Genomic DNA, 27,916 nt, shown 5'->3' on the forward strand with positions numbered 1-27,916 from the left:
TTGTGTTGCTTTCCTGTGTAGATGTTGCTCTTGGCCAGCTTTGCTGGCCTTATTTATAGAGGGGAAAACGCAGAGAGGTGAAGTTCTAGCTGTTGTAATGGGTCCGGGAGTTTCAGTGTGTGTAGACAGTCCTGCTAGTTGGCTCTGCAGCCTGGAAGGTATTTGTGTTCGTGTAATTACTTGTGTCTAGCACCAGTTGCTTCCAGCTGAAGATGAGAAACTGCAGCAAAGTGCTTTGTGTTCCTTTGTGGGGTGAAGCTGTGACACTGCCAACTTCAACTAATCCTGGTTTCATTACAAAGCCTCTTAGCAGTTCCCCTGTGCACCGTTAACATTGGAAACCCCACTCTTGTCACCCCGTGCTGATGTGTAATGCTGATGGGTTCCGTGAAGGCATGGAGTCTTGCTCCCTTCTTTGCATGAACGTGTGCCCCCGTTTCCCAGTGTGCAAGGGGCAGGCTGGTGGGAGATAGCAGCTCCTGTCTGCAGCACAAAGGTAACTTCTTTCTTCTTTCCTGTGCAGCTGAAGAGGTGGATCACACCCCAACCGATGCCGGCATGGGGGTAGATGTTTTGGAATCGGGTGACACCACACCTCCTACAAAGAGGAAAAGCAAGTTCTCAAGCTTTGGCAAGATCTTTAAGCCCTGGAAGTGGAGGAAAAAGAAAAGCAGTGACAAATTTAAGGAGACCTCGGAAGGTAGAGTCATTGGGGCTGGGTGGGAGCCCCTTCCTCTGCTTGGGAAAGCTGCCATCAGCCATCTGGCTGGTGAGAAGGGCTTGCTGTCACAAGCCTGAGTGCTGACACGTGGAGGCACCACGGTGTGGCTTTAGCGCTGGGCTGGCCCCTGCAATCTCTCCAGAAACACCTTGCCATGGAGCAGTAGTTTCAGACAAATAAATGCCTTTCTTGCAAGGAACCTCCCCAAGCAGCTGTGGGGAGGGAGGCTTTGCTCCACCATCCCAATAGAGTGTGAAGTGCAGGCCTGGACGTGCAGTCCCTCCTCCCTCCTCTTAATCCATGCAAAAAGGAAAGGGCAATTTGAAGCCCTTTTCTTTCCTTCAGAGGATCCCTTTATAGAAGTCTCTCCTTGACCTTCCAGCTTACCCTGTTTTCAATTTACTGTCAGTTTTAGAACGAAAGATCTCTATGCGAAAGCCAAGAGAGGAGCTGGTAAAAAGAGGGGTTCTGTTGGAAGACCCTGAGCAGGGTGAGTCTGCAAATGAACTTCTCCTCCTCCTGTCTGTGTTCTGTGTCACTGATCTTCCTTTGGCAAAGCCTCACGCTTGCAGCCACTCTTTTGGGGAGACAACTTGAAGGGCTCTTTGCTAATGTGGTTCCTGTCTGTCTGTCTTGCCCTTTTCAATATGTTCTCCTGTCTGACTTCTGTACCTGGCAAGGAAGGCAGCCCTGGTCAGTTAGGAGGATGTTGTGAAGAAAATGGGATGCCTGTCCTGGACAACTTCCCATCTGCGGCCGCAGGGAGAGTGTTCTGTGTGTCACTTCCCCTCCTGTCCCTCTTGTACCTCTCCTGCTCCGGCTGCCTTGTCTTGTCCTGCTAAGCTCCTCTGTCACACTTGCACTCCCCATCTCCAGCTTGTTCTGCTCCCGCTCCGAATGCACCCTAACTGCTGTGGGAGAGGTGCTGACCTCGCAGCTCAGGTTTAGAGGCCTTGGGCTTGGAAGGAGAAACCAGTTGATGGCTTCTGAGCTGCCTGGGTAGGGGCATTTCCTCAAGGAGTTATAGACAAGATACTTCACAGTATACAAGGACATGCAGGGACAGGAGAAGGGGGAATGGTTTTAAGCTGGCAGAGGAGAGATTGAGATGAGCTCTGAGGCAGAAGCTCTTCCCTGTGAGGGTGCTGAGGCGCTGGCACAGGGTGCCCAGAGAAGCTGTGGCTGCCCCATCCCTGGCAGTGTTCAAGGCCAGGTTGGACACAGGGGCTTGGAGCAACCTGCTCTAGTGGAAGGTGTCCCTGCCCGTGGCAGGGGTTGGAGCTGGATAAGCTCTAAGGTCCCTTCCAACCCAACCCAACCAACACCAAAGCATTCTATGGTCTGGTATTAGTCACGGCTAAGCTTGCCCTGCTGTCAAAGAAGTCTTATCCCCTTTTCTGTAATCTCTCATGTCTCTGAGTGGGGGCCACGCTGCCAAAATAATATCTTGGCCAGATCAGTTCAGATCTAGTCCCCTGGCTGTGTGGTGGGTGATGTGGGTACCAGGCAGAGGGCAGGAAGCTGTGGAGGGGTGGCAGCCCACTTCTCTGGGTGGCAGCATGGTCTTTGGCTTGGAGCAATGTGTAATTGCACCTCAAAAGACAAAACTGCAGAGGCAGTTTTGACCTAATACAAACTTCAGGATTCTTCAAAGATGCAAAGTGAAAAAGTGGCGGTGGAAACAGTGGTTTTCAGTGCAAACCACTGAAAGAAAAACTGAGAGGAAGAGTCTTAACACAGTTGTTTGCACCTACACTGTAATGAAAGGCAGCTACAACTGCCCCAGGGCAGGAGGAAGAGTTCACCAGGGTACAAAGGTCTCGGGATGAAGCTGTGGAAGAGAGCTCAAAAGCTTTGGGTAACAAACTCCCAACTAGATCACAGAGGAGAGGTCTTTCAAACTGGAAGGGTGTAACAGAAGCGCGACAAAGAGATGGAATGATCTTCTTCTTTGAGTCATCGGATCTGGCTTAAGAAACAGAAAATGGCTATAATGTGGACCAAGTGCAAAGGCAAGGAATGAGGGAGCAGTCAGTATTGTCAGGGTTAGATTAGAAAGCACATTCTCTTAATCTCTTCTAGGAGTTTAAGACACTTGGGAAGCCATCAGATGGTTATGGTAGGTCATTGTATTTGCTTGCCATTATAAAAACCTGCTCTTACAAGGTCAGTTAATTTCCTTAGGCAAGTTATTAGGGGGGAAAAATGCTGGCAACTCTTTCTGAGGAGTAAATGAGGAGGTAGGTGACGGGTACAGTGCAGGCTTCCAAACCCAGTGCAGCCAGGAGCAGAGGCCCTGCTGGGCTCTGGGCTGGGGGCAGCAGGTTGTGCTGGGCTCTCAGTGGATGAACTACAGCATTGCACTGCCTTGACCTTTACGGAGGTCCCTGGGAGCGAAGGCAAGACTCAGGTAGTGTGAGAAGGCCCATCCAGAGTGGTGTGTGTGTGCTGCAGCTCCCTGCCAGGGAAGGGCAGGCGAGGTTTGGGTGGGAAGGAATGCGAGATCATGCTGGGCTCTGCAGTGTGTGCCCGTGGTGCCATGCACTGCAGCTGCTTGAGAGCTGGTACACTGAAATGCAAAGGGTTTGGAATCAAATTGGTGAGGTATCTGCTCAAGTTTCTTGAGTTGGAAAGCAGTCAAAATGAGCTATGCCCCACTAGAGTGGGAATAATACTACCAGTAGTTTGTCCTGTCAGGGAAATCAGAGGTTTAAGTAGTCGGTTGAGTATTTCCTCATGGAGACCAGGGCTTTCAGTGCTCTTGGAAGCATGGGCTGAAAATTGGGTGGGTCTTGCTTCTAGGATTTGGGAAACTCCGTGCTAGAATTTGTAAAAGCAGAAATAGTCCAGATGAACTACAGTAGATTTGGCGATGTATCATTACATCTGATTCAAATGAAGGTAAAAAAGGGAGGAACTACAGCTTGCTGTGGGATGTTTGGGGTAAAACAGGGATTTTTGTGCCAAATTCAGGGTAGAAACAGAAGGGAGGTAGAGGTGCTTCAACTAACTTTAAGGCTTCCTCAAAATCTGTTCCTGCACGTCCAGTAGATTACTTGGCTAGTGTTGGGATTGGTATTGCAGCAGGGGATTTGTGACTGCTCTGTAATGGTGGGGAGACAGAAAAGGTGCTGGTCTGAAATGCAGCAGCAAGGCGGTAGATTAAGAGGCTGCTGAAGAAGAAAAACACCTGATGGGATGCGGTGTTGTACTGGTTTGCTTGTGGATAATGAAATCAAGGGCTCTCAGCTTCAGGGAGCTCATGTTGCTGTGTGCTTCTCTGCAGAAAGGAGACTGAAGACCAGCTGGTTTGGTCTGGATTGATGGTGGTTCAACCTCCTCCATCTCCTGCTTTCTGAGTGCTTTCTGTTTGCTTCTCTCCCTGCCTATCCCCTTGCAGATGGGGAAGAACCAGACAAGCTGAACCCACCCGCACTGAAGAATGGCCACACGGTCCCAATTGGCAGTCCTGGGGTTTGTAACCAGGAGGAGGAGGAGGCCACAAAGCCATCCAGCCTTAGGAAGCCTGTTCCAGCTGAGGAACCAAAGAAAAGGCAGGGTAAGAAACTAGACGTGTGTGAAATCAATTCTTTCACATTCTCCCAACACCCGTTTTGTCTCTCATCTGATTCTTCCCACCCCTCTCTGGGCTCTCCAGCCCCTTAAACCAAGCTGTCTCACCCTGCAGGCTCCTCCAGCAGCCACTCTGGATCCGAACTGGAACCATCTCAGGAGCCCTACGTTCCCAGGCAGCCTCTGCTTCCTCCAAAAAGACCTCCCTCCACATCCCAAGAGGCAAATGAAGCGCAGGCAAAGGACCCAGCGCCTGCCCCCTCCACCACAGCCCCTGCTGCAGCAAAGACAGTCAGTTCCACTGCTGCCCCTTCCCCAGCCCCCAGGACTCTGCCCCCTGCTCTCACCAGTGCCAACACTACTGCTCCCACGAGTACAACCAGCACAGCTCCTGCCAAACAGCCGCCCGTGCCCCCTCCCAAACCTGTCAACAGGAACAGCAACTCAGTAATAGGTGAGTGCATCCATAATCTTTGTACCCTGGCAGCACAGAACCCCAGCCTGGTTTGGGTTGAAGGGACCTTAAAGCTCCTACAGCTCCAACCCCTGCCACGGGCAGGGACCCCTTCCACTAGAGCAGGTTGCTCCAAGCCCCTGTGTCCAACCTGGCCTTGAACCCTGCCAGGGATGGGGCAGCCACAGCTCTTCTGCAGCACTTGCTCTGAGAGTCTCTTCCCTTTGTAAAGGAAGAATTTTAGGATCATGTGGATTGGTGGATGGGGTTTTTGCTTTGTGAGACTGTGGTCAGTGAGAATTGATGCTTTCAGCTGCTCTTTGCAAAATACACCCCAACAAAGCCACCAAAAACTCCACTTCATGCCAAACCATGGCTGTTATGGCTGTCACGGCTGGGCCATGTGGTTTCCACTTGGAGGCCAGGAGCTGGCAGGGGTAATTCCAACTTCCCTGGTTATACTCAGGCTCCTTTCCCAAGGCCTGTGGTTAGGGTATTGCCATGTTAGTCTTGTCCTTAAGTCTTGGCCCATGGGTGAACCAGCTCAACTGTACTTTGAGCTGAATCTTTCCCCTTAAAGAATTAAATGCCTTTATCTTTGCATAAAGATGCAAAGTAAATGGGACAACTTGCATCCAGTCCATGTTTTACAGCCCACTTCCTAATCTTTGGATTGGATTAGCAATGTATGGATTGGGACAGAGGTTCCTGGGAAGGTCCATCAGGTCTGCACTGTTATCACAGACACTGGAGGCGTTCCCCAGGTGTGGTTTGGGAGGCAGTGGTAGGAACCAAGATTGTGTGCAAGTTACTATCTGAAGTAGCCTTTCAGTATAAGCTGTGTCTCTCCGTTCTGCTTGGAGCTTCTCCTTGCTCTAGCAGGTTTTGCAAGTGACCTTGATAGGGGGTTGAACCCTCCTCTGTGCCGGACCAGCTCGATTAGTCTGACCATGCCTGAGTACTCCATCAAATACTTGCTTGTTTGCTTTAAGCTGCTTGCACACATCACAGATGGCATTTGAAATGCCCCGGTGCTCACTGCAGGAGGTACGTGTGGAACAGAAACTGAGGCTGGAGACAGCAGGCTGCCAAACTGAGAGACAGCCTCTGCCTCTCCCCAGCAGTGCAGGGCTGGGCTCAGTGCACCTTCGGCTGCAGGGGAGGAGAGGAGAGCAGGCAGCCCCTCTTTTGTCTCCTGCATGAGAATGCAGCTGCAGAGAGGGGCTGTGCAGGATGGAGCTGTAACTGCAGCACACGTGCAGTCACTGCTGTGCAAGCTTTGTTTTGCTGCTGTGGATAAAGAGCAGCAGTGGAGTCGGCTTCATGAGCTCTCTGCAGGTCTTTGATGCGTGCTCTGGCTTGGGCATGTGTGTACTTTAGTGCTGCTATTAAAACCCAAGGCAGGGGAGGACTGTTAATGTGCAGATTGCCCCTTTGTTCCCTGGCGAAGATGCTCCCTTATGTTCATTCTCTGAGCAGTTCTGGTGCCTGATGCAGTAGCTGAAAATAAAGCTCAGGAAACACTTTTAGGAAGTGGGAATTTAATCAGCAGCAGCTTGGAAAAGCAAGCAGGGCAAGTGGTGCTGGCTGGGGACTTGGTGGCGGCCCTGGTGCTCGGTGCCATGGAAGGCTTTCAGGAGCCACCGTTACTGCAGCCTGTGCCAGGGTGCTGGATCTGGCCGTGGTGGCACGTCACAAGAGGTTGTACCAGTTGGTGCACTGGGTTTATCACACCAAAGGGAGACAGGCTGGCTGGGAGGATGCTCTGAGCCCTTTTCTGTCTCTTCCTTCCACCAGCTACTTGGTCCCTGGGATTACCCAAAGGTGACTTGAGCCTGGTCCTGCCAGGCTTCAAGTGCTGCTGAGGAGATACCGGAGTCCCTCTGGGCTGCAGTTGATGAGAGCTGAGGGCACTCAGTGTTTTGCACAATCTAGCCCTTAATCTACAAGAGGAAAGTCTGAAAATGCTAAACATCCCAAAAATGCACCCACCTCTCTGCAGTTATGCAGCCTTATCTCGGTCACACTCCCCGCTCGCTCGCAGCACCCTCTTGTGGTGTCTGGGACTGCGGATTCCTCCCAGCTCTGTGCGGGGGCCACCACTGCGTGACCGTCACAGGTGAAACGTGCAGGAAATCCTCTTCAAGCAGGTGGGCAAAACCTTTCCAAGGCCAAGAGGCTGTTGATAGCTGAATGTTAAAGGCTACAAACTCCTAAAGCAAGAGCAGTCTTCACTTGGAGTGACTTCCCTAGGAAGCAAGGGGTGTTTGAGGAACCTGAGATTGTGGGCTGCAGGCAGCTTCCATGGTACTACAGCATCTCCATCGCTCCCTCTCTCCTCCATCACACAGCAGAGAAACTCTCTTGGGTGTATTTGTAAGTTTGCAGTTGCAGAGAGATTTCTTTGGGGCTTAAGGAGCAGAGGGCAGAGGGAGTAGAGCAGAACCTCACCCTGAAACAGGCAGCAAGGTGTCCTTGGGCTGGCTCTGGCAGATGAATGGGAATGGGGAGAGCACGTTGCTGCTGGCAGTTCTGCTGACTTTGGCCTTTGAGTAAGGAGTGTTTCATGTGCAAGGGAGCCGTTAACATGGCTGGAGGCTGGGGTGTCCTGGATGTCTCACATTCCTTTGCAAACTGATGCTGTAAATATAGCCATAAAGTGCCCTACATACCTGCATTCCTTGGCTGCGGAGCAGTGCTGGTCTGGGTGAGCTCCATCTGCTGTCACTTGAGGGCTGGTGCTTTTTCTCCTTCTCCAAAGCAACAGGATGCACAGACCTCTCCCAGCTGGCTTGTTTCTGGCTCCTCTCCCGAGTCTCACCTTTGCTGCAGGAAGGACAAACTAGAGGCTTGCAACCTGGTTGTTTCTGGCACTGTGTTCTAGCAGAGAAGCAGTATGGTCCAAGGCTCTGGGTGCTTTGCCATCCTTATTCCACACTGGTGAAGGATGTCTGGAAAATGCCTTGTTAAATATAGTGGCTTTTATGGTTTTTCTTTTCAGCTGAGCTTTCTCAAGCAATGAACAGTGGTACAAGCTTGACCAAGCCTTCCCCTCCTCTCCCACCGAAGAGAGGCCTCCTGCCTACCACCACCATGGCAGAGGCAGCGATCACCTCCAAGCCCCTGAACGACAGGACAGTGACAACAAACCGCCCTGCACTGGCACCGATGCACGTCACCTCTGCCTACCCACCACCGTCACCGTCACCACCACTGCCCACACACATACCCCCTGAACCTCCACGTATGCCCTTGCCTGCCTCTGCCCCTGCACTGGACCCTCCACGCTCCCTGGACCTACCCAAAGAGACTCCTCCTCCTCCTCCTGAAGAGTTCAGGTCCTTGGAAGCAGCGAAGAGGACGGCAGAGCAAGGGTTTGGGGACCCTCACGTGCTGCCTCGCCTGCCCCAAATCCCATTGCACATCCGTATCCAGCAGGCTCTGGCCAGCCCTCTGCCTGTCACCCCGCCTGCAGAGGGCTCACACAGGGCTCACTCGCTGCTCTTTGAGAATGATGGCTTTGGAGAAGACAGTGGCACCCTGGGCAGGACGAGGTCCCTGCCTGTCACCATCGAGATGCTGAAAGTGTGAGTACCTGCTGTACATGCAGGAAACATCACCCTGCACGTGGGTCATGCTGGTGGGGTCCTCCCTGCTCTATGGGGCTGTGGCGGTGAGGAGGGCTGTGGGCAGGGCTGGGCTCTTCTCTGTTTTCTTGCAACAGCCTAGAAACCATTCTGCCCAGTGGAATCTGTGTTTCAGCCCCTTGGGGGCCAGTGCATCTTCCCCATGGAACTAACCCTGGTTCTGGGAGTTTATTGCTCACAGAAGGAAGTGGGTTCCAGAGCACAAACACAGGCCGATGCCAGGAATCCAGGCCTGGCCTCTCTTTAATTGCACCAAGACAAAACAAGGTCCTGGATTCCATCCGTTTGCGGCCTTGCTTAGCTTTTCATTTTACAAAACAGAAGTGGGAGAAGAACTGTCTTGTATTACAACAGAGTTGAACCTGCAAGTCCTGAAGATTGGGGGGTGAGGGGGCTGTTTGGTTCTCCAAAGGACCTGCCTGTGCGTTTCCTCTCCCTGCGCTTTGGAGGGAGGGAATTGTGCAGGATCCTGGGGTTGGCTCTTGCATCTCTGGGTGTGTGTTGAGATGTAATAGTGTCCTTCTCGTTAGTCCAGACGATGAGGAAGAGGAAGAAGATGACCAGGAAGAGGAGCAGAATTTGGGTCCTCGTGTGTATATTGGAGATGTGCCATCTGTCACAGTCATCCCCAAACTGGTACCCCAGGTTCTGCCAGAGGAGCAGGAAGGAGATGAAGGGATGAGCGATTCTGACTCGGAGGGACCCATCCTGTACAAAGATGATGAGGATGAGGAAGAAGATGAAAGCCATAACAGTAAGGCTTTGACATTGCAGCTGGCTTTTTATCTCTGCTGAGCTCATGTCTGCTGGATTGAGATCTGGATCAAAGAGCTGGTTCTCACAGTGCTTCAAAGCAGCTGTTCTGGGTTTCTGATGTACCACATGTCCCCTTCCTCACTTTTTCAAAGGCTTTAGAGCCAAACGTGTATCACCAGCTCATCTGCTGTGAGGCACCCCTCCAGTTGCAGATGGCTTGTGCTGTCCCTCCCCTTCAGGTGAGCATGTGGCATCAGGCAGGAATGCTGGCAGTGACCAGCTCTGGAGCTGGAGTGCAGAGTGTGGAAAGTCAGCTTCAGGGGAGGGCACATGGCTGCTATGGCTGTGCTCAGGCACTGCAGGCTTCAGTCCCATCCCATTGCTCTTCCTCCCCCCAGGCACGCTGGCTAACAAAGTGAAGAGGAAAGACACGCTGGCTATAAAGCTGGGGAACACAACCACACCGCAGGAGGAGAAGATTGTCTTCCCTCGGAAGAGCAAGGAGGAGTGGAATGAAATCCGGCAGCAGATTGGGACGACGCTGATCAGGTATGAAGCATGGAGGAGGGTGTTAGGTTTGAGCTGTTGGCATGGCCTGTGTGGGGCGGGATTGCACAAAGCTGTTGCTTTAGCCAAGCAGCCTGTGCTGGGATGTGATGGGTGGGTGGGCACTGCTGCTGGATCAGGGCTGGGAGGCTTTTCCTCCCCAGTTATGGAAGTTGGAAGTTCCTCCTGGAGCTGAGCAATATCCCCTGACAGGCCCTGCTTTCCAGAGGTTAGATGGACTGGGAGGAGAAAATCTCAAGGACTACAGAAGCATTACTGCCATAAAATAAGATGGTGTAGAAAGATGTGGGTAGGTGCAAGCAGAGTGCTGATGTTGGGTGGTGGGTTAAGCTGGGGCTGCTGATGGTCCAGGCTGTGCTGCCCGCTTGAGCTCCCTGTTCCTCTGAGCTTTCCAGAGGCATTTTCCAAACCTGTGCCTGTGGGTTTGAGTGGGAAAGTGCAAATCATGGCAGCAGTGATCCCCACTGGTGAAGGAGGAGGCTGAAGAAGCCAAAACCAAGCACCAAAACCAAGCAGTTGTGGTCTTCATCCCCTACTGATGATATACTTGTCATGCTTCTCTTTAGGCGACTAAGTCAGAGACCGACAGCGGAGGAACTGGAGCAGAGGAACATACTGCAACGTGAGTAATGCTTCTCCAGTGGTCCTGAGGTATAAAAGAAGTTTGCCTTTAACATCTTAGTCCAGGTGTACCTGGAATCTGCTTGAAAGGCAGCAGTGGAGGACTGTGCTTTGGTTATGTTGCTGTAGTAAAGCAGTTCCACTATGTTTTTACCCAGTACTTTGATACTATCAGAAACCAGTTCTGGCTTAAATTCAGACCTTAGCAGTGGTACCAAGCAATACAGTTCAAAGCATCACGTTATAGAAAGTCTCCATGTCCTGCGCCTGACACCTCAGGGTCAGTCTGTGAAGACTCTGGTTAGCCAGCAGACTCTGGGTAAGACTGATGTTACTCAGCAGGACTGTGAGAGGTGTTTTTGTTTGGGCTGGACTTGAATTTGTGGTCCAGACATTACAGCATTGTATTGCATGATCCAAAAAGCAGCAGTTCATTGCTCAGTCAGTGGTGTTTCTCTTGGCCATACCTTGCTCTGCAAAAGCTTTAAATAAACATGTGGAGGAAAGGGAAATGTCAGTTCAGGAAGTTTCCATTTAAACTATTTATCTGTGCTGTTATTCTCTTTCAACTATTAGCAGAGTAGCTTTGGGGGGAGCAGTCTGCAGAGTGCCTTGGCTGTATTTGGACAGCATGGCCATTAATTGTTAACACAGGGCTGGAGAGGATGACTCAGTTCCCATGAGGAAGGACCCATATTGCCACTGTCAGTTGGGGGGTGTTGAGTTGGACTGTGCTCTCTACCTGTACTAAGCGCAGATACACTCCAGCGAGCTTTCAGGCATGGAGATAACCCGATGTAGCTCAACACTCTCCTTTGTTTAAGTCCAGAAAGTGCTTTTCAAAGCCTCTGATGCTTCCAGGAAAGCTGTATCATTTCTTTCTTTCCCCTTGGCAGCGAAGAATGAAGCTGACCGTCAGGCTGAGAAGCGGGAGATCAAGCGCAGGCTCACCAGAAAGGTACTGCTGGCCCGCGTGCTGGGAGCACCATCTGGCAGAGCTGGCGGGGCTGGTGGTGGTATGAGCATGGCGTAGGTTCCTTGCTGGGGGAAGTCACGGGGCTCTTGTGTAAGTGTCCCCAGTGCCCTCAGACCGCAGTGACTTTGGAAGTGACTGTCACCAATGGTGAGCCATTGGCACCGCCACCACGTTTGTCAGGGGTTCATCTGACAAGTGAGATGAGAACTAAACTGGGCACCTGGCACTGGGAGGGTTTGCTGGGGCCAGCCTGGCCGTGCTGACACAGTACTTCAGTGGCCACGACTCTCACACCAGGCTCCCCAACATCCGTTTCTGTAAAGTACCAGCAGTGTGGGAGAAGCTGAGCAGAGCAAGAGCTGCTTTTAGCTATTACATCCACGTTACTTGTGGCTGTTCTTTGTGGCTGAGAAGAACTTTCTCTCGTGGGTGTGAAATGTGAGTGTTGCCATTGCTGAAGTGGGGAATGGGTGTCATACAGGGCTCACGCTGTTCCCAAAGACCTCGGTGTCATCGTTCTCCTTAGCAATGTGGCCTTGGTTCTGCGCTAGCCTGGCCTCATGCTCCAAGCGAGATGACGCTTGCTGTGGGAGGGTTTGTCTGTTCCCTTGCAGGCTGCAAGCAGGACCTAGCAGTGCCTGTGGTTCAGGCCCAGTGAGGGAACTGGGTTTAGTTTTGCTGGGAATGCTGAGTCCTGAACTGCTTTGTGGACAAGGCACCAACTCACTGTCTTTGTTCTTGCTGGTGTTCAGCTTAGCCAAAGGCCTACAGTGGCAGAGCTGCAGGCCAGGAAGATCCTGAGGTTTAACGAATATGTGGAAGTAACAGATGCTCAAGACTACGACCGGCGAGCAGATAAGCCATGGACAAAGCTAACGCCAGCCGACAAGGTAACAAGGAGTGTCTTGTCCCTAGGTGTGAGGAGGGGAGCTAGATCCGGGTGTTCCATGCAAAACAACATGAGCCAAGCAGATTTGCTCTCTTCCTTTTGCTTCCCCTCTTCATCTTTCCCTCTGCCACCACACCAAGCACCATCAGTGGCCCTTCACCCATGTGTGCTGTAGCCAGCCCTGCTTCATGCCCTGTCCACGGTGCAGTGGGGCCCACATGGGCATGGTCCACGTGCAGTATGGACTTGGTCCACTTGGCTTCCCAGTGATACAAGAGGATGCAAGGTGCAGAGCTTGGTCAGAGGCTGCTGTTCCTTGCAGGCATGAAGCTGGCAGGGAAATCATCTGTTCTAGTCTTGCCTGGCCACTTGTGGGACTGCCTGGCCATCAGTGTGGAGGAGGTTGGGCAGATGAAGCTCAGCCTAGTGTGAACGGACTGCAAATGCTGGGGTGGCTGCTGCAGTCTGAGCTTCTTCCTTTACCAAAGGAGGTGTGGGGCTCAGCCCTGCGTTATCAAAACTGCTCTTAACTCTTTACCACTGGAAAGTGATCAGCCCCGAGCAGGGGCATTGGAGGTACAGCACCTTCCTGCCATGTGTGAGCTCACTTCAAATGGAAGAGAGGGTAATAGATATATGTGTTAACAGGAGATAAAAAAGGATCTCTCCCTCTTTTGTAGGCTGCCATCCGGAAGGAGCTGAATGAGTTTAAGAGCTGTGAAATGGAAGTCCATGAGGACAGCAAGCAGTTCACGAGGTGAGTGAGAACACCTTCCTCGCTTAGTTTCAGTCAGTGGTGAGAGGCAAGACATTAAAACCTTATCAAAATGACCTGTAGAACAGATGGAGATGGAATGTCCCCTTCTTCCTGGGTGCTGTTTGCTCACTGGAGGAGTAGCAGACATGAAATGGGTTGTTCTTCCTGAAACCAGGACTTCAGTACTGGAAACTCGCAGTGCAGCTGGAGCATGCTTTCCTGGGGCTAGAGACATGTGCAGCAGCCACACAACACCCTGGTAGTTAGTTTGGAGAGTACCTGTGAAGTACCCTGTGGATCATGGCCCAAAGTAACTCCTTCCCCCCAGCAGTTGCTCTGTGTGGGTAAAACGAGTGCTTGCAGAGCACAAGAGCCTTTGAAGGCAGAGGTGAAATCCTTTGATGTTAATGGCTTCAGTGAGGGCTGGGAGTTTAAACATAATTGAGTTTACTCTCTTTGGCCATCTGCAGTGCCTCGGTAAGCATTTAACCTGAGTTCCGAGGATGACACTTGGCTTTTTAAGGGGGACCTTGTAGCAGCCTTCCAATACATAAAGAGGCTACAAGAAACCTGGAGAGGGGCTTTGGACAAGGGCCTGTAGGGACAGGCCAAGGGGAATGGCTTTAACCTGCCAGAGGGGAGACTGAGATGAGCTCTGAGGCAGAAGCTCTTCCCTGTGAGGGTGCTGAGGCGCTGGCACAGGGTGCCCAGAGAAGCTGTGGCTGCCCCATCCCTGGCAGTGTTCAAGGCCAGGTTGGACACAGGGGCTTGGAGCAACCTGCTCTAGTGGAAGGTGTCCCTGCCCGTGGCAGGGGGTTGGAGCCGGAGGAGCTTTAAGAGCCCTTCAACCCAAACCAGGCTGGGATTCTATGATTTTTCACTTGGCTTTCAGGTACCATCGACCATAATCTTCCAAGAAGGGAGCAAGAGACCCGAGAGGACCTGGAAGTTCTCTGCGTCCCTCTCCGAGGCAATACAGCGAGGGTGGAACCTCGGCTCTTCCACAATTTGCCTTGAAATCATCCTATCCAGAAAAGGGCTTTCGGCCAGGGCAAGGGGAATCCTGTCTGAATGTAGCATTTCACTGGAACAAACCCGTCTCACGTGCCATCAGGCTGGAACTGAACACTATACCTCGTGTGGCTCAGCAATATGCCTCTGCTCCGGCACAGCATCCCTGCCAGGAGCCCATGCACATGGGAACCAAGGGGGTCATTCCCCAGCCCCAGTTCTCAGCTGGACATACTCCTTTTGGGAATGCAATTCCTTAATTTCCTCCTCCTGACCAAGAGGAAGGAAAAAGGCAGCTCTAGTGTTAGAAAGCTGAGGAATGGCGAGTGGATGTGCTCTAGGAAGCACATGTGTATATTAGCTGTGTACAGAGATTCCTGCGCAGATGCTGACCTGGCATGGGATTGGGAATGTTAATGGTTTTCCTTGCATCTCTGTCGTGTCCTTCATGTCCTGAATCACTACTGACCAACAGTTCGTTGTCCTGGAAGGGAATTGTATAGAGATTAACATATGCTGCATCTTTTTGTACAAAAAACAAGACAAACCCCCACAATTTAATGTATAAACCATTCCCTTCCCCACTGTGACATTAACACATTGTCTTGAGCTATCTAAACTCGGTTAACAGATTCCAGAACCAGGAACTGATTGTTGCCTTCTAAAAACGTTTTAATGTGGGGAAGCTGTGAGAGGAATCAGTGCTTTCTATTATACTGTGTTTTCCTCTCCTGAATCAGGGTGAAATTTGCCTTTGTTCCTTTTTATCCCTTTGGAAATGTGATCATTTCACCACGTGGGTGGAAGGGAGAGGAAGAAGAGGTTTAACAAGCATCATGTGCAAAAGGTAGCCCATGTGTGAGGGAGGACGAAGGGAAGAACTCCCCTTTGCCCCCCAGGCTGCCATTGCGCTATGGGAGACGGTCCCTTCCCTCACAGCTCCCCCTGTACAGCACGCCTGTAGACTGAAATCATTGCATTGTACATCGGCCTCCTCCTCAACAGATTTTAATTATGGAATAAAAGTATTTTAGGAGTGTTTTATAAACCTGCTCTCCGCGCTCTGTCTGACAGGGGCGCGGGAGCGGGCTCAGCAGCGCCTCAGGCCGAGCCCCGCCATCATGGCGGCTCCGCACCGCGCCTGCGCCCCCGCCATGTCCCGCTGCCGCCCCCCCGCCTCCCGCTTGCCCCGCACCTTTCTCTGCGCGCATGCGCGCTCTGGCCCCGCCCCCCCCCCCCCCCCCCCCCCCGCCGCCCTATAAATACGGCGGCGCGGGCGCGCTCGGTCTCTTTCGGCGGGGAGCGGCGGCGGGTGAGTGCGGGCTCCAGGGTCTCCTTCCGTAATGCCTTTGCTTTTCCTTCTTTATTCTTTTATTTCTCTTTCCATGTGCTGTGTGTATGACCGTGAAGGTTCACGCTGCAAGCGGCTGGCTCTAGGAACGCAGCGGCGCTGCGTGCCCGCTAGTGAGAGGCCTTCAGCCTCGGAGGGGTCAGCGCCAGGCCCTGCTGAGCCCCCGACAGACAGCTTATATACCTTTTATTCATTATAACACCATGAATTGCCAACGCAGCTCTTGTTGCTCGCTGCATGTGGTCATTTGGGCAGATAAAGCCGCGGCACAGGTGCTGTGAGCTTTGTGAGTGCTCTGTGGTGGTCCCTGGGGGAGAAGTACCCCCTCGTGTAATCCCTCTGTGGAGATCCGTTAGTTAAGGACATTGGATACGTGGTTAGTCTTCCCAATTAACTCCATGTTTTTATTTGGTTTAATTTACGACCCTGAGAGGCTCTTCTTTACCTTTTCTTAGGCTTGATCAACAGGAGGAAGGCTCACATTAGTTTTATAGAATCATAGACTGGTTTGGGTTGGAAAGGACCTTAAGATCATCCAGTTCCAACCCCTGCCGTGGGCAGGGACCCCTCACACTAAACCATGTCACCCAAGACTCCATCCAACCTGGCCTTGAACACTGCCAGGGATGGAGCATTCACAACTTCTTGGGCAACCCATTCCAACGCCTCACCACCCTCACAGGAAAGAACTTCTTCCTTATATCCAACCTGAACTTCCCCTATTTCAGTTTGAACCCATCACCCCTTGTCCTGTTTCTGCAGTCCCTGATGAAGAGTCCATTTTCGAGTCCATGTTTGAGAGAGGACGTCTGGTTCTCTTGTTGCACCTTCCTGATCTTATATCCTCTACAGACAATGAAATACCAGTTTAAGAATCCTTGTAACCCTATCTAAGTCTCTAAATTCAGTGAAATACTAATGGGTTGGAACGAGATGATCTTAAGGTCCTTTCCAACCCTAACTATTCCATGATTTAATTGACTATCAGGGGGACCCCCTGGGCTGCACTGCCTCAGCCGCTCCTCACCGTCATCTTCTCTTCCCTAAGGCGCTGCTGATTCCTGCCCCGTCCTCCTCTAACTTGCTCCCGCCGTGAGTACCCGCCGCGGTGTGTGCCTGGGGAGCAGGGGAGGGCGGGGGGATGGCGCTGGGAGGTGGCTGGAAGCTTTCACCCAACGTGGATATCCGGAGAAGTTGCTCTCTCCAGGCTCTGTCCGTGTGGCGCATGGGAGCGTAGGCCTCCGGGCCCGTGACGTATGGTCCCATTCCACGACGTTGGAGAACAAGCTGGGCCTCGAGTCTGCAGCCTGCATATTCCTACTGCTTCTCTGAGCCCTCGGGCATTGACAGGGGAGATAAACCATGCAGGAAACAAGGCCTGCCCACTCCGCGTGGCTTGGGGGGTGCATGACGGGGGGAGAAGGGAACACATGAGCAAATACTTAAATGCATTTTCTTTTGTCATTTCCAGTTCTAAACTGAAGAAGTTTGAGAGTGATGCAGTGCTTTAGAAGGTAATTGTGATATTGTTGCTTATGTTGTTACATGGTTCTCGTTAATAGCTGGTGTTTTAGATGAGCTTGAGCTATCTGAGTGGCTTCTGGAAACAGTTGGATCGGCTTAAAGTAGGGAATTTCTGATGCTGACTTTAGAAGAACGTCTGCTTTATTGTAGACTGGGTTGGAAGGTGATCTTAAACCTCATCCAGCCTGGCCTTGAGCACTGCCAGGGATGGGGCAGCCACAGCTTCTCTGGGAAAAGTCTGTGCCAGCGCCTCAGCACCCTCACAGGGAAGAGCTTCTGCCTCAGAGCTCATCTCAATCTCCCCTCAGGCAGGTTAAAGCCATTCCCCTTGGCCTGTCCCTGCAGGCCTTTGTCCAACTTCCTTGTCCCTCTTGTGCTGTTGCCCCAGAGCTGGATCAGGACTGCAGGGGGGGTTTCCCCAGAGCACAGCACACGGGGGTGTTTCTGAGCTGTGAGCACATACTGATGGGTTATGTTAAACTCTTGTCAACGAACACCTCCAAGTCCTTCCCTCAGGGCTGCTCTGAATCCATTCTCTGCCACCCCATGCAGAGGAGGTGAATATTTTATGAGCTTGGGACTTTGCTTTGGTGCTACATGGAAGTTGGGGAAGGAATGGAAACACTTTCTTTTCCTCTCACTTGGCAGGTACTGGTGATGGATTGCAGTGAGATGCTAACAAAAAAGAATCCACGTGTCTTATGGGAGAAGGTGGGTATGTTGAGAACCAACCCAAATATTAGGTGATGGCTGAGGCTGAGTTCATGCAGTAGCCACAGAGAGTGGGATGGCAGCAGAAGGGTGGCTGCCTTTGGTGGCCTCCGATAGCACATGCTTCGTGCTAGGCACTGCCCATTAAATGGCTCCTGCTCTGTTGGAAGAGAAGGTGCAGGCAGATTGTGTACCTGCCAGTGTGCAGGGCTCCTCTCTGTGGGCTAGGACCTGCAGACCAGCACCCCCATCCGCTGAGGGCTTGGGAGAGAAAGCATTCAGCTCCATGTGGGGAGAGGATGTGTGGGGAAGCTGCTGGAGGGGTGGATTGCATGATATGGGCTGGGCAGCAAGTCGTGCATCCACATAACCTGTAATAAAGCCTTAAAATGCTGATTTGTAAACCTGTATGTGGCTGCAGTAAAGAACTAAATAAACTTTAGTGTTTGGTGTGCATTTCTTTGTGAGGGATTCCCTTGGCAAGTCCCAGCATACGGAAGAAATCCCAGATGTTCCTGTTGGTGCTTCCCAGTTGGAGTCAGGTGGGGTTCCTGTGTGCTACATACTGTCCACAGCAGTGGTGCAGAACCCCTTATGGGGTGGTTGGGTTGGGTTAGGAGCAGGGGATACCTTTTGGTTTGGGTCGTCTGACCTTTATATGAGCTATTAAGGGCAAATGAAGACTCAAAGGCCACAGCTGGGGCAAACCCTGTGGTCAGCACTGCCCTACATGCAACATCCACCCACCATGGGTAGCCAAAGGGTTCAAAGCTTTTTGCTTTAAGATTAAGATAATTGTGTCTTAATTACAATAGTTGGACTCTTGAGGAGTCCTCAAGACTCTAAAGTCAAGTTGTGAGGATGAATGTGATTACAAGTGATGCTGACTTTGAAACAAGTGGAATCTTTGAACCTTACCTTGGACATGTCATGGCACAAACTGCTAAATATACTATGAATGTCAGTCCCAATTACAGCTGACATGGTAATGGTTAGTTCAGTACCAGGAAACCAGTGGCCTCGACAGTGTTTGACCCTTCTGAAGAGTCCGTTTAGGTCAAATGTGTTTAATGATTAACTTAGTTGCTCTTCAGACCCCACCAGCTGAAAGGATTCTTCCTCTCAGGGGAGCTGTGGCGGTGGTGGCACTGAAGTCTATGGGTCCTCCAACTCCTAATAAAGCCCTTTGGTATCATAAGGGAGCAAGTGCCACTGAGAGCAATGCTGGTGGCACCGTTGTGGAGCTCCCTGCGTGTAGAAGAGGCCCAGCACCACTTTTCTGTCCTGGCTCTTCGGCTGTGGGAGCAGGGGCTGCACATTTGCACTTTGGGCTCTGCTGGGGTCAGTTCTCTGCTGTTCCTTCAATCTTTGCGTGGCTTTGAGCTCTCTGAGCTTTATGGTTTGAGTTTTTACTTTTACGGCAGCTGAGGTTTCTCCAGAGTGTTTCTGGATAACTTCAGACTCAGCAACATATATAACAGTCACTATCTCTATATGAAACGTTTTAATTTCATGTTAGCAGTTTAGTATTGGTTGTACAGGAAGGGTGAGATGGGCTGGAAGTGTGCACTCTGAGAGCTGGGTTCTGGGATGCCTGACCTGGTCTTGGTGATCCCCCCGGGGCTGGGCTGGTGCTACAGTTGAAGGTTGCCCATGCCCAGGCACATCCTTCGCAGTGATGTGCCTGCCTTGACCTTGGTCCAGACAGGTTTTGGGTGGCTGCTTGTTCCTTATTTGTTTACAGAAGCGGAGCTTGGCTAAATGGTAAACCTTCAGACAAGATCAACAGGATTACAAACAAGCTTTCAGGCAATCAGCATAAAACATGGTCTCCCACAATCACCTGCACAAAACGAGCTCTGGAATGGTGCCACTGACATGGCAATCCACCCTTGATTTGGTACCTAAAGCTCCATCTGTGTACTGCCCCTCCATTGACTGTGCTCAGGTGTCCTGGAGCACACCTCTCAGAGTGCCCATGTCCAGCCCCTGCTCCAACACCCAAAATGCGAGGATAGAAAGCTGGTGCTGGGCATCACCTAAACACAGTGAGCTCTAAAACAGTGCCACCAACATCACAATGTTTCAGTAAACATCAAACATTAACAGCACAAGATATCACAAAGTTTAAGAGCTACAAAAGATAAAATAACCCCCAGAGAACTCACCCGGGTGAAAACCAAGAACTAAATGAGCTCCCTAATCAAACACTGTGCCTCATACACCCCAGGTAACACCCACAATGCCCTGGATCAGGGGTGGGGTGAAGCGCCAGGAGGGGTAAAAGGAGCAGGATCAGCAACAGCCTCTTATGTCCTGGCTCTTTGGCTGTAGGGGTAGGGGCTGAATGTTTGCAATCTGTGCTGTGCTCCAGGATGCCCAAGAGCAGGCACCGGGGAGGCAGTACGCAGATGGAGTTTTAGTTTTAGGTGGGAAAGCGAAGAGATAATGCAATGTTGGTGGCACCGTTGCGGAGCTCACAGTGCGCAGAAGATGCCCAGCAGCAGCTTTCTGTCCTGGCTCTTGGACTGTGCGAGCAGGGGCCGGACGTTCGTGCTCTGTGAGCCGTGCTCCAGGACGCCTGAGAGCGGGCACAAGAGAATTGGTCTCTCCATTAAACCCGTCACCTTTCGCTGCAGGTCCCCGCATTCCTCATTCACGTCCTGTCCCTGCCCCAGTCCCTGCCCCTGTCCCGGTCCCGCCTCTCCCGCCCCGTCCCGCGGTGCCGAGTCCTCCGCCCGGCAGAGCGCGCTGTGCCCCGCGCAGTGCTGCCGCCGCGCATGCGCGGTGCGGGCTCGGGTGGCCGGGCTGGCGGCGGAGCGGAGGTGGGAGCGTGGCGCGGCCCGGGGCGGCCGGGGGGCAGCGGCGGGAGCGGGGCTTTCCCGCGGAGCCCCGGGCCCGGCCGCGGTGCTGCGGCGGGACCGGGCAGCGCGGGGCAGGCGGGAGGGGAGCGCGGGCCTGCGCGGCCGCACGTGTGGAGGCGCGGGCAATTCAAACGGCGGAGGGGGCCCTGCTCTCGGGGGGAGGCTCCTTCCTCCCGCCGCGGGCCTGCGTTAAGCCCGGGGTGCGTGAGGGTCGGCGCTCGGTGCCCCGGGAGGGGTTCGTGGGTGATAAAACCCCCTCCGCTTGTCCCAGGCGGGAGCAGAGGCCGGTGCTCAGACCCTGCGCCGGTCCCGCGCGTGGTTTCGAAGCAGGGGGACGGATGAAGGGGGTGCCCCCAAACACGTGGGCGCCCCGTGGTCCCCCCCAACAGGGTGTCCCTGTGTTCAGATCCGAGGCACTATGCCGGGGAAACGCACTGCCAAGAAGAGCCTGGCGCTGGAAGAGGAGTCTCCTGGAAGGAAGAAGATTAAAGGTGAGGAAAAGCCCTGAGAGTTTTCCCTCCCCGCTTCCAGCTGCGATTTGAGGGTTGTTGTTCCCCCCCCTCCGGATGCTATTTGTGGTGTTTCTGTCCCTTCAGTGTGCCACCCGTCCCACCGCACGCAGCCCGGGCTGGTGCTGACGCTGGGGCAGGGGGATGTTGGCCAGCTGGGCCTGGGAGAGGACGTGATGGAGAGGAAGAAACCAGCCCTGGTGTCGCTGCCGGAGATGATCGTGCAGGCGGAAGCTGGAGGGATGCACACGGTGTGCCTCAGCCAGACAGGAAAAGTGAGTGCAGTGTGGGCTGGGGGGCTGAGCCGTGCTTCTCTGCGAGCTCTGGGGGTGTTCTGGAGCAGAGGGTCTGAATCAGACCCTGCTCTGCCCAGGTGTGTCGCGCTCTCCAGCTCTAGGGATGAACGTGGTCTCCACACTGTGCCCCACAACGTTTTAGGGGGTCAGAAGGGTAACTCAGCCTGGTGGGTCTCTGTCCCCTGTTGCCCCTGCGGGAGCTATCCTGACCAGCTCGCTCTCCATCTGCAGATCTACACCTTTGGCTGCAACGATGAGGGTGCCCTCGGGCGCGACACCTCAGCAGAAGGGTCCGAGACTATTCCGGGGCTGGTGGAGCTGCAGGAAAAAGTGGTGCAGGTCTCTGCAGGGGACAGTCACACGGCTGCACTGACAGAGGATGGCAGGGTTTTTGTCTGGGGCTCCTTCCGGGTACGTTGATTCCTCACGTGCTGGAAGCTCTGCTGATGGTCGCTGCTTCTGTGACTCATGTCCCTGCATCTGTGTCTCCACCCAGGATAACAATGGGGTGATTGGCTTGCTGGAGCCCATGAAGACCAGCTCCATCCCTGTGCTGCTCCAGCTCAATGCGCCCATCATTAAAATTGTCTCAGGTGAGCAAGGTCCTGGGGTGTGCATGGGTCAGGCTGGTGCACGAGGCTGTTCCAACCCTTGGGAGAAGGTGAAGATCCAAAAGCTCCATGTCCTTTTCCTCCCTCTTGGCTATTTGTCTTCTCTGGCTCTGGAGAGACTGGACCTTGTGTCTCCTCCACCCCTGAGGGTATTGTTAATATTTGACCCAATCTGATGAAAAGTGCCTTACAAGAGTGCCCTGACTTGTGACCCTGCAGGGTCAAAGCACTCACCCTCATCTCCTCCCAGGGAATGACCACCTAGTGATGCTGACAGTGGATGGTGACCTCTTCACATGTGGCTGTGGCGAGCAGGGCCAGCTGGGGAGAGTGCCAGAGCTCTTTGCCAACCGAGGAGGAAGGAGAGGTCTACGTGAGTTACTTTGGTGCTTGATGACACCAGTGCTGCATGCTTTGGTCCCAGCTCTGCGCTTTGCAGGGGAGCAAAGGGCCCCAGTCTCTTCCCCTTAAGGGAAAACCTGCTCACTCAAGGGCTTGTGTGTAAATTGAATTGAATGAGCTGAATCTAAGTGGGAGGAAAAGGGTGTCAATTAGTCCCCCTGTGACACTGTGTCTTCTGCCCCCAGAGCGGTTGCTGGTCCCCCAGCGTGTCCCTGTCAGAGGCAAAGGCAACAGAGGCAAGTTGCGCTTCCAGGATGCCTTTTGTGGGGCTTACTTCACTTTTGCCATCACACAGGAAGGACACATCTATGGATTCGGCCTCTCCAACTACCATCAGCTTGGTGAGCTTTGCTTCCATCCCTCCACATCTGCCTGCTTTGGTCTGGATGTGGTCTTCCCAGTCCTTGCTGCCCTGGCCTGGTGGGGGGACACTGCTGCGTGCCACGGGTCCTGAACACCAGGCACCCACTGGGCACACCAGAGCTGGAAATTGGGGTTGGGGGGTCACCCTGCAGAGCTCTGGGTTCAGGTCCCAGTCCCTGCAGCCAGTGGGGTTGAGCAGAGATTGATTTGGGGGCTGTGTTAGTCTCTGGTGGGGTGAGCCCCAGGGTGGATGGCTCAGTGCTGGTGCCTGGCCTGGGCTCACCATGCCTGTGGGTCTGATGTGCCTGGGTTTGTGTGTCCCACCCTGCAGGCACGCAGGGCACCGAGCCCTGCTTCTCCCCGCAGAACCTGACCTGCTTCAAGAACTCCACCAAGTCCTGGGTTGGGTTCTCTGGTGGGCAGCACCACACAGTGTGTGTCGACTCAGAGGGTGAGTACTGGCGGGATGGGCAGGCTGGGGGTCGTGCAGAGCAGGGTGGGGGGAACTCCTGTGGCCTCGTCCCAGCTGAGGAGGTGTTGGGGTGAGAGCGATGTGCTGGAGCCCTCCCAAGTCCTGTGTTCAAGGCAACAACAGTGGAGTGAATGTGCAGCAAAGGGCAGGGTGAAGGAAACCTGGAGTTGCTTTGAACTCTGCTCTCACAGGCTCGATAGTGTGTTCACCCTCTTGATTCTGGGGGGCTCAAGGGTCTCTATCCCACCCTGCACCTCCTGGTTGGGATCTAGGCTGTGGTTGGGAGCAGTGATGCTCCTCCACGACTCAGACTGAGGGGCTGTGTCCCCCTGCATGCTTCCTTCTCACCTCTCCTGTGTGTGTGTTGTGCTCCAGGTAAAGCCTACAGCCTGGGCAGGGCAGAGTACGGCCGCCTGGGCCTCGGCGCTGGGGCAGAGGAGAAGAGCACACCCACAGCCATCCCCGAGCTGCCCAGCATCTCCTCTGTGGCCTGCGGGGCCTCGGTCGGCTACGCTGTCAGCAGTGACGGTGAGTGCCTGGGAATGCCGTGCTTCCCCACCCTTCCTGGCCCCCCTGGATCCAGCCAGCCCCACACACCCTCGGGTCAGGTCCCGGCACTGGTCACACCCCCCCAGCCTGGCCACAGCTGGGCAGCAGCTGCCCAAATGTTGTTGTAGGCCCTTGGCAGCAAGGTTCATAACAGAACGTTGACCAGGAGGGGTCATTGGCCTGCTGGTCCCTTCTCCACACCCTGAACTTGGCTGCTGTGAGGCCTCTGTGCTCTGGCGCTGCAGGAAGGAGGAGTTGTGGTGGGCCGATGGGTTTGGTTTGCTCCCCAGGGGCAAGACGCTGCCTTGGCCGTGTGATGAAACACCTCTGAGTTGCAAGTGCTGCTTCTCTTCCTCCTGCTTTATCTCTGGCACCCATCACTGAGCTCAGGGTGTGGAGTCCCCTTGGGTTTGGCTGCTGGTCCGCTTCCCACCCCAGAAGCCAAAACTTGCATCACCTCCATTGCAGGCCGAGCATTTGCCTGGGGCATGGGCACCAACTACCAGCTGGGCACAGGGGAGGAGGAGGACGTCTGGAGCCCTGTGGAGATGGTGGGCAAGCAGCTGGAGAACCGCACAGTCCTGGCCGTGTCCAGTGGTGGGCAACACACTGTGCTGCTGGTCAAGGACAAGGAGCAGAGTTGATGAAGCGACATCTCAGCCGAGCCCAGTGGGATGACGGGACCTGCACACACACCCCCCACCTTCCACTCGGGCCGGGTGACTGGTTTCCAGCTCTGGTGTCCCATCACTGGCAGTGAGGAGGGCAGGAGGCTCCTGGAGCTGGGAGCAGGCTCCGTGGCTGGAGCAGGGCTCTTCAGGGGTGCTCATGATTTCTCCCTGCGTGTGTCTGTCTTCCCACGGTGCTCAGTGCTCTGTCAGCTCCCCCTGGGTTGGCTTGGTCCTAAATCAATCTCAGTGCTGTGGCTGGATGGGTTTTCAAGTTCTTCTTGTCTGGTGTTTGAAGTATTTCGTGGCCTGGCAAAGCTGAGGGCCTTGTTCTTCACTACACAGAAGGGTTTGAGCATCAGGCTTTCCAGGGTCCCCATTTTCCCCATCTCTGGGTATCCTCCATCCCCATAACCTAAACGTCTCTTACCTCTCCAGCATGGATTTGTCTGCTGGCACCCACTGAACCCCTCTGGGCTCATTCTGGGGGGAGATCCTTGCCCAGGGGAGCTCTCTCTCCTCACACCAGTGCTTGGTGGGGACGCGCTGCGGGGTGTCTGGGAGCCTGCGAGGGGGAATGCTGCCGGACAATACCCGTTCCACACTGTACACTGTGGCTGCTGGGAAAGGGAGGGGGAACTCCTGCCTCCCACCATCACCACTGGCACAGCTGAGCCAACCTCCAGGCAGCGAGGCCGGGAGCAGGTTCCCCCCTTGCCTCCTGCCTGGGGCAGCCACCTCCAGCGCTGCTTTTTGCAGTCCCACTCTTGCTCTTTCCCATTCCCTTTGGAAACCCAACAAAATCCATCCTACGGGTGGGGATTTGGTTATTTTAACTTGTTTTCCTCTTTAATCTGCTGAGGAAGGAGCTGGATTTGCTGTTAGGGACTTGCTGAGAAGACAACCAAAACACAGCTATGCATCGAATCACTTGAAACAACGGGGCTCCCTCCCCATTGCCTCCAGTCTCCATCCACTGGTCTCGCTCCCTGTGCCCGGCCTGCCCCATCTTCTCTTTCCATGCTGCATTCCAGGTACCTGGACTGAGAAGAGGGGTCTGCAGAGTTTCAATTTTATATGTTAAGTTATAGCAATAGGAGGAAGCTGGGGTGGGGGGGCTGGGGCTTGTCCTATGCTTCAGGATAGGTTGGGGTTTTTTAAAGCAAATTGTATTTTGGTTGATTGAGGAAGAGGGGAAAAAAAATGTAATCTTTTAACATTTGGAATAAACTGAGTTTTGATAAACCCTGGGGTTGCCTGTGCTTTGGAGGGGTGGGCAGCCCCCCCCTCCCGGGGCACAGGCTGAGGGTGGCAGGGCCACCCGTGGGTGCTGCGGGGGTCAGAGCTTGTGCCAGTGCTGCACAGGGGTGTGCAGTTGGGGGACATGGCCACGGGGTGGCAGCAGGAGAAGGTAATGGGGATTCTGGACCGCGGGACTGGGAGAGGTGGGAGCCGGGGAGGGGATGGTCCCTGCGAGCGGGACCAGGGCAGTGATTGTGCCCCTGCACTGGGCACTGGTGAGGCCGCACCTCGAATCCTGTGTCAGTTCTGGGCCCCTCACTGCAAGAGACACATTGAGGTGCTGGAGCGGGGCCAGAGAAGGGCACCGGAGCTGGTGCAGGGCCTGGAGCACAAGTGTGATGAGGAACGGCTGAGGGACCTGGGGGGGTTTAGTCTGGAGAAGAGAAGGCTCAGGGGGGACCTTATCGCTGTCTGCAACTGCCTGACAGGAGGATGGAGCCAGGAGGGGGCTGGTCTCTGCTCCCAAGGAACAAGGGATGGGACAAGAGGAAACGGCCTCAGGCTGCACCAGGGGAGGTTTAGATGGAGATGAGGAACAATTCCTTCCCCAGAGGGTGCTCAGGCATTGGAACAGGCTGCCCAGGGCAGGGCTGGAGTCACCGGCTCTGCAAGTGTTCACACATCGTGTAGCCGAGGCCCTCAGTGCCATGGGTTAGTGGTGGCCTTGGCAGTGCTGGGGTAAGGGTTGGACTTGATGAGTTTAAAGGTCTTTTCCAACCTGGTTGATTCTATGCTGCTGTGCTTGTCCCCATCACCCTCCCCCCCCCCCGCCTGTTTGATGGGCCATCCCCAGTGTCTCTGGGCTTCCAGCATGAGGCAGGGGGTGCTGCGGGCTCCCACCTCTCCCACCACAAAAGGCCGGGTTTGTGTTTGGTGGTTGCAGTGCTGGGCTCCAGAGGGCTTTTCTTTTCCCATGTAAGCATAAAGTTGGGGTGTGGGCCCATGGGAAGTGTTTTAATGCCAAAGATGGAGCCTGGAATTTGCCATCAGTAATATCATGGCTAATCACCCTCCATTTGATGCTCTGCTATCAAAAGTGACCTGCTGGTGCTGGCTACGTGATGGGTAAGTTGCTCATTGTCTTGGGCCTGATTCCCAGCAACAAGCTGGGAATGTCTTGTTTCCAAAACCAGCACTGATGTTTTCATATCCCTTCCAGGGAAAAAAAACCCACCCTGAGTTGCTTTGCTGCCCTTTTTCCATCAATGCCACTGGGATGCAGTCGGCTGTGCCTGGCTCTGCAGAGTTCTGCTGCGTTTCATGTGTCTTTGAACCTCACCAACCTATTTATAGCTGAGAAATGCAGAGAGAGACTTGATCAAGGGAGATGTGGGACTCCTCTGGCACTGGGGCAATGCTGACAAGAGCTGCTGGGGTTGGAAGAGCAGCTTCTGGCTCTGCAGGGCTCTGAGGTGGGTTGAGGTTGGATGCAGTTAAGCCGCGTTTGGGGGAGTGTGAGGTGTGGGGTACCCATCCACCCCTGGGTAGCGTGGATGCCTCCTGATGAGGGTAAGGGCTCCAGAGGTGATGTCCTGTTCAAAACTCCATGGAAAATGCTTTTAGGAAGGACGAAACTTGTTCTGGCAAGGGCTGGAGCCCCCTGAGGCGTTGCTGGCAGCACAGAGGGGAAGGGGACCTGAAGGACCCAACCAGCCCAGCCAAGGCTCCGTATCCTGCTCCATGTCTTGGCCAATGGCCGGTTCTTCCCTTCTGGGTAACACCAAGCCCAGGGACACCCTTCCAGAGGGCTCAGCTTGTGCTGGTCCTACCCAATCTACCTCCTCCCCAGGTTTCCCTGGAGTGCAAGCCAGGACCCCCCATCCCACTGCTCCCACTGCTCCCTATCCCCTTTTGCATCCATCCCCCAGGTCTGGGCAGTAAGGATGGACTGAGCTGGTGGTACCATCCTGTGTGGTCACCCCAGCGCTGGATCCTACCAGGAGCTGATGCAGGTCCTCCACCTCTTGCAGGGATCATTCCCATGCACTCATCCTTGAGGGGCTGCTCCTGGGAAAGGGAAAACATTCCCTTGTGAGTTGGTATTTTCAAGAAAGAGGGGAAAAAAAAAGGGCTGAGGAGAACAATATAGCTCAACTATTTGGAGCTGATGAATCAGCTGCCATTGTCTTGGAGCCAGAGTGACACTTCAATGGGAAGTTGCTGGGAATTCAGGGAAGAATGAGCCCCCGCATGGGGGGAGAGGGTGGCTGCAGGAAAACAGCTTAGTTGAGGAAAGGGAAACGTCTCATTAATGAGGTTTTGCACCAGCAGAGCGAGGTGGGGGCGATTTGGGGGTGAGGAGGAGGGATTGGGGTCCTGTGG

At 53.8% G+C, this 27,916-nt stretch overlaps 2 protein-coding genes, 1 long non-coding RNA gene and 1 other non-coding gene across 9 annotated transcripts in view; all 4 read left to right on the forward strand.

The window, feature by feature from the left end:
- Positions 1 to 15,020, forward strand: part of PHACTR4 (phosphatase and actin regulator 4) — a 57,277-nt gene extending 42,257 nt beyond the window's left edge. For all 5 annotated transcript variants that reach the window (XM_030504269.1, XM_030504272.1, XM_030504271.1 and 2 more), the window contains 12 exons: positions 524 to 700; positions 1,131 to 1,211; positions 4,122 to 4,280; positions 4,410 to 4,748; positions 7,750 to 8,335; positions 8,926 to 9,149; positions 9,550 to 9,700; positions 10,285 to 10,340; positions 11,236 to 11,297; positions 12,068 to 12,205; positions 12,885 to 12,961; positions 13,854 to 15,020. In XM_030504269.1, coding sequence (XP_030360129.1) covers positions 524 to 700; positions 1,131 to 1,211; positions 4,122 to 4,280; positions 4,410 to 4,748; positions 7,750 to 8,335; positions 8,926 to 9,149; positions 9,550 to 9,700; positions 10,285 to 10,340; positions 11,236 to 11,297; positions 12,068 to 12,205; positions 12,885 to 12,961; positions 13,854 to 13,869 — 2,066 coding nt within the window. In that variant the 3' untranslated portion in view covers positions 13,870 to 15,020. The remainder of the gene's footprint in view (positions 1 to 523; positions 701 to 1,130; positions 1,212 to 4,121; positions 4,281 to 4,409; positions 4,749 to 7,749; positions 8,336 to 8,925; positions 9,150 to 9,549; positions 9,701 to 10,284; positions 10,341 to 11,235; positions 11,298 to 12,067; positions 12,206 to 12,884; positions 12,962 to 13,853) is intronic.
- A 232-nt stretch (positions 15,021 to 15,252) lies between these two features.
- On the forward strand, positions 15,253 to 18,000 carry LOC115615752. 2 transcript variants are annotated; one of them, XR_003994137.1, is made up of 4 exons: positions 15,253 to 15,284; positions 16,372 to 16,415; positions 16,795 to 16,837; positions 17,496 to 18,000. It is a non-coding gene; the product is annotated as an uncharacterized LOC115615752 (long non-coding RNA). The 2 variants fall into 2 exon arrangements; XR_003994136.2 differs by lacking the exon at positions 15,253 to 15,284 and having other exon boundaries at positions 15,326 to 16,415.
- Positions 16,496 to 16,700, forward strand: LOC115616218. The gene has a single exon (XR_003994242.1). It is a non-coding gene; the product is annotated as a small nucleolar RNA SNORA73 family (small nucleolar RNA).
- Positions 18,001 to 20,337: 2,337 nt separating the features above from the next.
- Positions 20,338 to 25,537, forward strand: RCC1 (regulator of chromosome condensation 1). The gene is made up of 10 exons (XM_030504294.1): positions 20,338 to 20,383; positions 20,829 to 20,913; positions 21,019 to 21,206; positions 21,459 to 21,638; positions 21,724 to 21,820; positions 22,089 to 22,211; positions 22,426 to 22,581; positions 22,935 to 23,054; positions 23,451 to 23,603; positions 24,093 to 25,537. The coding sequence occupies exons 1-10, from the start codon at positions 20,339 to 20,341 to the stop codon at positions 24,266 to 24,268; spliced, it is 1,323 nt and encodes a 440-aa protein (XP_030360154.1). The 5' UTR covers position 20,338; the 3' UTR covers positions 24,269 to 25,537.
- Positions 25,538 to 27,916: the final 2,379 nt, after the last annotated feature.

This window comes from Strigops habroptila, chromosome 12 (assembly GCF_004027225.2).
Source record: "Strigops habroptila isolate Jane chromosome 12, bStrHab1.2.pri, whole genome shotgun sequence".
In the NCBI taxonomy this organism is placed as follows: Eukaryota; Metazoa; Chordata; class Aves; order Psittaciformes; family Psittacidae; genus Strigops; species Strigops habroptila.

Coding starts and splice junctions, on each gene's coding strand:
- RCC1 (XM_030504294.1), top strand. CDS start 20,339: ATGCGCGGTGCGGGCTCGGGTGGCCGGGCTGGCGGCGGAGCGGAG. Junction 20,914..21,018: donor TGGAAGGAAGAAGATTAAAG/GTGAGGAAAAGC, acceptor CTGTCCCTTCAG/TGTGCCACCCGTCCCACCGC. Junction 23,604..24,092: donor CTACGCTGTCAGCAGTGACG/GTGAGTGCCTGG, acceptor CCTCCATTGCAG/GCCGAGCATTTGCCTGGGGC.